This window comes from Primulina eburnea, chromosome 4 (genome assembly GCF_022965805.1).
Source record: "Primulina eburnea isolate SZY01 chromosome 4, ASM2296580v1, whole genome shotgun sequence".
NCBI classification, from domain to species: domain Eukaryota; kingdom Viridiplantae; phylum Streptophyta; class Magnoliopsida; order Lamiales; family Gesneriaceae; genus Primulina; species Primulina eburnea.
The window spans coordinates 9,209,861-9,219,641 of record NC_133104.1 but is presented as its reverse complement, the minus strand read 5'-3'; the positions used below and the strand labels follow the sequence as shown (position 1 = coordinate 9,219,641).

Sequence of the window (9,781 nt, the reverse complement as noted above, 5' to 3'; positions counted from 1 at the left end):
GCTATGGCGCGCCCATTGCTGAAATTGTGGTGTTTGGGCAGTATGGTGCGCGCCCCTGCGCCAAAACACGCGCCATGGCATCCAGAACTTGTACAAAAAACGTGTTTTGAGGTTTGGATGGTATATATTAGATTGGGGAATGATTTTTGTATCATTTCTTCTTATCCTCATTTCTCTCCATCGGTTTAGAGCTAGGGTTCCTCATTTCTCCTTCAATCCAATTTCTTCCAAGACATTAATCTTTGAGTGAAGCCTTAATCTTTGCTTGGAGATTAGAAGTTCTTCTCCTCAAGAGTTTAGAAGCAAGGTAAGAAATCTTATTTCCTTGGTTAGTGATTGAAAGGAAAACAACGGGTTGTTTGGTTTGACTGTTGAGGTAAAGTTGTTAATATAATGATTGATGGTATTGTATGTATTGATATTTTGGAAAAGAAATGGAATTGTAGAGGAGCTAACTCTTTAGCATGCACGCCACGTGTTTGAAAAAATGATTCAATGAATGTTTTTTTATGGCATATTACGGTTAAGAAATGATACGGATTACTTCTTTACACAATTGTTGGAATTTGAGTTTTCTTGAATATTTAATTTGCGGATATTGATTTGAAGCCGTATGAATTGATTATGAATTTTGTATAGAAATTGCTCTGTTTTGATAAATGATCCGAGTTCTTGAGTTATAGTAGAATTCAGAGGTTCAAGACTTCTCATCTACACATTTCGATTCCTTTTTGGTAATATTTGAAAGGTATGTTACGGTCGGTAACATACTAGGTAAAAGTATCATTTTTTTTATTTTAAATTGAAAATTCGATGGCTTGATGAATTATTTGTGATTTGTTGATGATTGATCTTTTGAGATGAGCTTATTATGATATTTACTTGGTGAGATTGAAATGCATCATTGCATTGCATATTGAGCCACTTTTCGATTCAGATTTGATATGGCGGAGGTCGCCTTGATATATTGATTTGTTGGACGTATGGGGCTATAGTTGAGTTGGCATAGTGTATGCGGAGGTCGCTGCTATGGCCTGAACACTCTCTATAGGCGCACCATAGTCCTGGGATTGTAGAACACAGCACCCCACCTCGAGCGGATGAGTCGGTGGATGTTGTTGGGGGATTCTCTTTCCTTGGTTACCCTATGACCAGATGATTCACTTGATCTTGAAATTTATTGATAGCCCACAGCTTCTGATCATGCATTGCATTATATTGCATCTGTATGAATCTCATATGAACTATTTTGAAAATTAAACTCTCATATGTTATTGATTGTATCATACTGGGTTTATACTCACTGGCACGTCGGCTACCTCTTGTTTTCATGTGCTTGACGGTAGGTGAGGCGAGGCTTGGGATGCCAGAGTCCAGCTCCAGGCGAGGAGATACGAGTTAGAGGGGGATTCTCAGGTCTTAGGAGCTATTTGATGATGTTTGGATTACTTTTGTTCACTAGTTATTTTGACATGTCGAAAATTATATTTCAAACATTTGAGACATTTAAATTATTCTAACAATGTTTATGTCAGTTTGTGAACAAGAAATTATATATTTTATTAAATTGTTTGGTTTGATACATTTAAAATTATTAGTATTAGATATCGTACCCGGGGCCCCACATTAGGTGGTATCAGAGCGTAAGATATTTGGGAACAGGGTAGATCGAGTCAGTTCAAATTTCTTGATCATGTGATAATTTTTCTAGCATTTTCAATATGCCGTAATGTGAAATACATGATCATAATTGAGATACTATATTGTTGAGCTTTATTTGAGATTTTGAGATTATTGAGTCTCGAGAGCCAGAGATGATTGATACAAGATTGAAATGATTATGATATTAAGATTTTATATGTGTTTGATCTATTGTATATCAGACATGGCTACTCGAGGTAGAGGTCGTGGTAGACCTAGACAGAACATACCAGTGGCACAAGATCAAGGCATTGCTACTCATACTCGGATGGATATAACTTCGACTCCGATGGAGATACTGTTAGCCAGATTTCAGTCTTTGCACCCACCGATGTTGAAGGGTACAGAGAATGCATTAGAGTGTGAGAACTGGTTGGAGAATATGGATCAGTTATTTGAATCTCTTGAGTATCCAGATGACCGTAGAATCAAATTAGTTTTTCATCAGTTATTAGATGTTGCTAAGAGTTGGTGAATCATGACAAAGAAAGCTTTAGAGGGTCGAGGTACGATTGTTACCTGGGATATTTTTGAATTTGAATTTTATCAGCGTTTCTTTCCTACCTCTTACAGGAAAGATAGGGGAGCCGAGTTTGCAAATTTAAAGCAGGGAAATCTGAATATTGAGGACTATGTTACTAAGTTCTCGAATTTACTGAGATTTGCTCCTCATGTAGCATCCGATGAAGAAGCTAAGGCCGATCATTTCATAAATGGTCTTAATCCTGATATATTTACCCTGGTTAATACTGGAAGGCCTAACACTTTTGCTGAGGCTCTTGATCTAGCCAAGGGAGCTGAAACTGGAATCATTAGGCAGAGAGGTTCTCAATATTTGCAAAGACCCCAACAGCCACAGTTTTGACAGCAGTTCAGACAGGGTAATACTGGCAGTAACAGTGGCAACATAAGAGAGCAGTTCAAGGCTAGAGGCAAACAATTTAAGAGGCATGGAAGTAATTTTTCGAGTTCTAGTGGATCGAGACAGTCTGGTTCAGTTCAGAGCACTGGTTATTCAGGCCCAACTTGTGGTCAGTGCGGTGGTAGACATTATACCGATCTGTGTAGAGGAGTCTCGGGAGCTTGCCACTTGTGTAACCAGGTGGGACACTATGCTCGAGTGTGTCCTAATCGTGGCAGTGATATATCTCAGAGTGGGGGATCATCGAGACAGACATCTCACCAGAATCGCCAGACTCCTACAGTTCATTCTTATCAGCAGTCAAATCGGTCAGATCAGAACAAATAGAGTGGTAGCCACAGGGTAGGACAACCACCTAGACAGCAGGCTCGAGTTTTTGCACTCACTGAGGATGAGTCACATAATGCTCCAGATAATGTCATTGCATGTAATTGTTTTCTCTCAGGTTATCCTGCTTATGTTTTGATGGATACGGGTGCATCACATACTTTCATAGCTGAGCACTTTGTCACATTGCATTAGTTGCATTATATACCATTATCGTCTACATTATCTATTTCTACTCCACTGGGCAAAGTGATGAGGTCAGTTGAAATGATAAGTGTTTGTGAATTTCGTTATGAGGATAATGTCATTGAGCTTGATTGCATTGTGTTGGAGATGTCTGATTTTGACTGCATAGTTGGTATTGACATGTTTACAAGATACAGGGCTACTGTAGATTGTTTTCAGAAGGTTGTTACGTTTAGGCCTGATATGACAGATCACTGGACATTCTATGGTAAGGGTTCTCGAGCTAAGATTCCATTGATATCTGTTTTGTCCATCACTCGTTTGTTGCAGGAAGGAGCAGAATGTTTCTTGGTATGAAATTGATATTTCAAGGTCAGTACCTAAATTGACAGATATTCCAATTGTTAGTGAATTTTCAGATGTATTTCCAGATGAAATTCCAGGATTTCCTCCAGTCCGAGAGGTTGAGTTCAACATTGAGTTGATGCCAGGTACACAGCCTATTTCTAGAGCTCCTTATAGGATGGCGCCAATTGAACTGAAGGAACTAAAGGAACAACTTGAGGATCTATTGGATAAAGGATATATAAGACAAGTGTTTCACCTTGGGGTGCTCCGGTTTTATTTGTAAAGAAGAAAGATGGGTCTATGAGGCTTTGTGTCGATTATAGACAGTTGAATAAAGCCACAGTAAATAATAATTATCTTTTGCCAAGGATTGATGATCTCTTTGACCAATTGCAGGGTTCTTCAGTATATTCTAAGATTGATTTAAGATCCGGATATCATCAGTTAAGAGTTAGAGAGGAAGATGTGCCTAAGACTGCTTTTCGTACCAGGTATGGGCATTTTGAATTTTTGGTTATGCCTTTTGGGTTGACCAATGCACCTGCGGTATTTATGGATTTGATGAACCGTGTGTTTCAACGGTATATAGATCAGTTTGTTGTGATCTTCATTGATGATATTCTTATTTATTCAAAATCTGAAATTGAACATGTCGAACACTTGAGAGTTGTACTGCAGATTTTGAGAACTGAAAAGTTGTATGCTAAATTATCCAAATGCGAGTTTTGGTTGGATAAAGTGGTATTCCTTGGACATGTGATTTCGAGTGCTGGTATATCAGTTGATCCGAGTAAAGTTGAGGCAGTCATCAATTGGTCTAGACCGACATCAGTTCCTGAGGTACGTAGTTTTATGGGTTTGGCATGCTATTATCGTATATTTATTGAAGGATTCTCACATATTGCGAGGCCAATTACCCAGCTGACACAAAAGAATGTACCATTTATTTGGTCACCGGCATGTGAGGCTAGTTTTGTTGAACTTAAGAAGAGACTGACTAGTGCTCCAGTTCTGACTATTCCATCAGATGTAGAAGGATTTACAGTGCACACTGATGCTTCACATCAAGGACTGGGTTGTGTATTAATGCAACATGGCAGTGTGGCTGCCTATGCTTCAAGACAGTTGAAGCCACATGAGTCTAGATACCCCGTGCATGACTTGGAACTAGCAGCATTGGTTTTTGCGCTAAAGATTGGGCGTCACTACTTGTATGGGAAGACATTTGAGATATTCACTGATCATAAGAGTTTGAAATACCTCTTTTCACAAGCAGAGTTGAACAAGAGACAGATGCGTTGGTTAGATTTGTTGAAACACTATGATTGCGAAATAAAATATTATCCAGGAAAGTATAATGCGGCAACCGATGCTTTGAGCAGAAAAGTATGTAATATGTCCTTGATCACTAGCAGTGTATCTGATTTAGTAGAAGAATGTTGTCTTTCTGGTTTGGATTTTGTGGTAGATACTCAACCTGTAAAAGTATTTATGATTCAGGCAGAACCCGAGTTGTTTGTCAAAATTAGAGAGGCCCAAAAGTTAGATCAAAGCATTCAAAAATCAGTTGAACTTGTCAAATCAGGCCATCAATCAGAATTTCAGGTCAATAATGAGGGTATTTTGTTTGTGAATGATCATATTGTAGTTCCTGATATTTCAGAGTTAAGGATACAAATTTTGCGTGATGCTCATTGCAGTAAGTTCAGTGTACACCCTGGAAGTAAAAAGATGTACAATTATTTGAAGAAACAATTTTGGTGGAAAAGAATGAAATCTGACATAGCAGAATTTGTATCTCGTTGTTTGAATTGTCAACAAGTGAAAGCAGAAAGAAAGAGACCAGGAGGTCTTTTGCACAGCCTTAAAGTTCCAGAATGGAAGTGGGATCATATCACCATAGACTTTGTCACGAAATTGCCGCGGTCGTCGAGGGGTTGCGATGCAATTTGGGTTATCGTTGACATATTAACCAAGTCTTCGTGTTTCATTCCTTAATAGATGACATATAGGCATGATTAGATGGCCAGATTGTATATCAGAGAAGTTTTGAGATTATATGGTGTGCCTAAATCCATTGTATCATATCGTGATCCCAGATTTTCTTCTCATTTTTGGCAGAGTTTACAAGAGGCCCTTGGTACTCATTAGCATTTGAGTACAACATATCATCCTCAGACAGACGGACGGTCAGAACGTACTATTCAGACATTAGAGGATATGCTGAGAGCTGTAGTGATGGATTTTGGTATTGGTTGGCAGGATTCGTTACCACTTGTCGAGTTTTTTTATAACAACAGTTGGAATGTCACCATTTGAAGCTTATATGGCAGGAAGTGTCGATCCCCTCTGTATTGGGACGATTTATCTGAAGCACCAATTGTAGGACCTGATATGATAAGAGATATGAAATACAAGGTGAAATTGATTCAGAGTCGTATGAGAGCTGCTCAGGATAGACATGCTAAGTATGCGAACATCAGGAGACGGCCGTTGATTTTTGAGAAAGGTGACAGAGTTTTTCTGAAAATATCTCCTTTTCGTGGTACAGTTAGAGTTGGAAAGAAGGGTAAATTATCACCGAGATTCATAGGTCCGTATGAGATTTTGGAACGTGTTGGTGATTTGGCTTATAGATTAGCTCTTCCTCCTGCGTTATCAGGTGTTCATGATGTTTTTCATGTGTCCATGTTGAGGAAATATCATCCAGATCCTTCTCATGTACTTCCACCCGATGAGGTTGAGTTAGATCAGACTTTGAGCTACATTGAGAGACCGATTCAGATTCTAGACATAAAAGATAAACAACTCAGAAATAAATTGATACCATTGTTTAAAGTACAGTGGAACAGACATGGTGTCGAGGAAGCAACTTGGGAATTATAAGATAAAATGAAACAAAAATATCCAGAGTTATTCAAATGAAGTACGCTTCTATTCTCGGTTTTAATTTCAGTATTGATTATTATATGTTAGACTTGAAAGAGATGATTGATTTCGAGGACGAAATCTATTTTTAGAGGGGAGGAATTGGAATGCCCGAATTTTGATATAATATGGCAGTAGTTGTGATGGTTCTTGGCTTTACGTTATGGTAATGATGTTATAGAATGGAATAGATAATGAATGGGTAGAATCAAAGGTGGAATTTGAGCTAAATAGGTAATGGAAGTGCAGAAACGGTATGAAAAAAGTGGCAGTAGTTGTGGTTTTTAGCATAATGTTTTGTATATTGATCCAATTGATGTGAGGTCACTTTCATTAGAAAGATAAGACATAAGGCTATAACTTTCCAGTTTTGAGTGTTTTTTCAAATCATTAGGGAAGATGAGCCAAAAGCGCCCCGAAGTATGTCGTGCGTATAGTCGTTCCTACAATGACACATGTTGGGAGATTGAGCATAAAATTTTACTCAGACCTCCAAATGACCTGAAATTTGTGGAGATTTAAGAAAAGACATAGGGCTACAACTTAGTAGTTTACCACTTTCGTAAATTCTGAATTTAAAAATGCGTTTTGGACAGAATACAGCGCGCCCTTGCGCCAGAACCCGTGCTATGGTGCGTCCATTGCTGAAATTTTGGTGTTTGGGCAGTATGGTGCGCGCCCCTGCGCCAAAACACGCGCCATGGCGTCCTGAACTTGTACAAAAAACGTGTTTTGAGGTTTGGATGGTATATATTAGATTGGGGAATGATTTTTGTATCATTTCTTCTCATCCTCATTTCTCTCCATCGGTTTAGAGCTAGGGTTCCTCATTTCTCCTTCAATCCAATTTCTTCCAAGACATTAATCTTTGATTGAAGCAATAATCGTTGCTTGGAGATTAGAAGTTGTTCTCCTCAAGAGTTTAGAAGCAAGGTAAGAAAGCTTATTTCCTTGGTTAATGATTGAAAGGAAAACAATGGGTTGTTTGGTTTGAGTGTTGAGGTAAAGTTGTTAATATAATGATTGATGGTATTGTATATATTGATATTTTGGAAAAGAAATGGAATTGTAGAGGAGCTAACTCTTTAGCACGCACGCCACGTGTTTGACAAAATGATTCAATGAATGTTTTTTATGGCATATTACGGTTAGGAAATGATACGGATTACTTCTTTACACAATTGTTGGAATTTGAGTTTTCTTGAATATCTAATTTGCGGATATTGATTTGAAGCCGTATTGAATTGATTATGAATTTTGTACAGAAATTGCTCTGTTTTGATAAATGATCCGAGTTCTTGAGTTATAGTAGTATTCAGAGGTTCAAGACTTCTCATCTACACATTTCGATTCCTTTTTGGTAATATTTGAAAGGTATGTTACGGTCGGTAACATACGAGGTAAAAGTATCATTTTTTTAAATTGAAAATTCGATGGCTTGATGAATTATTTGTGATTTGTTGATGATTGATCTTTTGAGATGAGCTTATTATGATATTTACTTGGTGAGATTGAAATGCATCATTGCATTGCATATTGAGCCACTTTTCGATTCAGATTTGATATGACGGAGGTCGCCTTGATATATTGATTTGTTGGACGTATGGGGCTATAGTTGAGTTGGCATAGTGTATGCGGAGGTCGCTGCTATGGCCTGAACACTCTCTATAGCCGCACCATAGTCCTGGGATTGTAGAACACAGCACCCCACCTCGAGCGGATGAGTCGGTGGATGTTGTTGGGGGATTCTCTTTCCTTGGGTACCCTATGACCAGATGATTCACTTGATCTTGAAATTTATTGATAGCCTACAGCTTCTGATCATGCATTGCATTATATTGCATCTGTATGAATCTCATATGAACTATTTTGAAAATTAAATTCTCATATGTTATTGATTGTATCATACTGGGTTTATACTCACCGGCACGTCGGCTACCTCTTGTTTTCATGTGCTTGACGGTAGGTGAGGCGAGGCTTGGGATGCCAGAGTCCAGCTCTAGGCGAGGAGATACGAGTTAGAGTGGGATTCTCGGGTCTTAGGAGCTATTTGATGATGTTTGGATTACTTTTGTTCACTAGTTATTTTGACATGTCGAAAATTATATTTCAAACATTTGAGACATTTAAATTATTCTGACGATGTTTATGTCAGTTTGTGAACAAGAAATTATATATTTTATTAAATCGTTTGGTTTGATACATTTAAAATTATTAGTATTAGATATCGGACCCGGGGCCCCACAACCCTTGACCAGCCCGAAACTAGACCACCCTAGGACCATAACCAGCCCGTTGAACTCTTCTGATTATGACTTGACTATGCCCTTAGCCCTCCAAGCATTTGGACATGCGCGACTCTCAATACTCTACACCGAACCAAATCAAGAACCACCCTAGCACCACACTCTTCGAATAGCCTATATACCACGACTAGCCACTCACAGCCCTTTCCTAGCCTTGTCATGGACCCAAGGGGGTCGGCTCCTCAGCTGGGATCGAACCATGCAAGGCTCCACACCCAAAACTCTCGATCTAGCCAAATCCGATCAACCGAACAACTAGTACCGAACGGCCCTCAACATATCCCGACTAAACCTTGGCTCCAGCATCTTGAAATCATTTTACTCAATGTGTACAACCCCTATCATGAAGATCAGTAGCTACCTTACACAATAGTGCAATAAAAAGTGAGTTATGCGCAAGATCATGTGTTTTCATGAGCAACCGAAGCAACAACATTTTTATCATGCTATATCTATGAAATATACATACATGGCACACACGTCAGCATATATACAGCATGATTGATGAGGAAATAATGATAAAAATTGCGCCTTTGCATTTATACGCTTGAAAACTTGAAGATCTACACGCGGGATGCGAACCAGAGAGGCGGGGAAGAAGCTTTCTTGAAGAACCATGGAGAAATCGAGAATGGCTGCTGGTTACAGCTGTTTGAATGTGAGAATGCTGCTATGGGGAGGGTAGGGGCGGCTCTTATGAGGGGAATGGGTTTAGGATTTGTTTAATGGGGTTTTTAAATAGTTTAATTAAGCACTAATGGGCCATAACATGAAAATGAAAGGATAAAAAGTGTTTTCAGCCCATTAAGCATAAAAATAAACACATCAACCCAAAAAACAATCCCGAAAAATATTTTCTTTAGGAATATTTTGGAAAATATTGTCTGAGCCCTCAAAAGGACCTCTGATTCGTTAAAAAATGTGTATTGGTTAAAAATAACCCGACGGGTAAAAATACCCAACCAAGACCTATTTTCAAAAATCACACTTAAAAAAACTTCATATAAAAATATTAAAAATAATTATTCAATAAAAATATTTAACCTGAATATCCCTGGTCTCC

General features: G+C 38.5%; 1 protein-coding gene across 1 annotated transcript; it reads left to right on the top strand.

Annotated features, from left to right (window-relative positions):
• Positions 1–3,202: 3,202 nt before the first annotated feature.
• Positions 3,203–9,444, top strand: LOC140830072 (uncharacterized). The gene is made up of 5 exons (XM_073193353.1): positions 3,203–3,404; positions 3,529–3,627; positions 4,374–5,183; positions 5,871–6,223; positions 9,280–9,444. Exons 1-5 carry the CDS (start codon positions 3,203–3,205, stop codon positions 9,442–9,444), a joined length of 1,629 nt encoding a protein of 542 aa, XP_073049454.1.
• Positions 9,445–9,781: the final 337 nt, after the last annotated feature.

What these genes read in the sequence shown, in the direction of transcription:
- LOC140830072 (XM_073193353.1), top strand. Translation starts at nt 3,203, where the DNA reads ATGAGGTCAGTTGAAATGATAAGTGTTTGTGAATTTCGTTATGAGGAT. An exon ending in AGATCACTGGACATTCTATG is followed by an intron (nt 3,405 to 3,528) that starts GTAAGGGTTCTC and finishes CTAAATTGACAG; the next exon opens with ATATTCCAATTGTTAGTGAA. An exon ending in TTTGCGTGATGCTCATTGCA is followed by an intron (nt 5,184 to 5,870) that starts GTAAGTTCAGTG and finishes CACCAATTGTAG; the next exon opens with GACCTGATATGATAAGAGAT.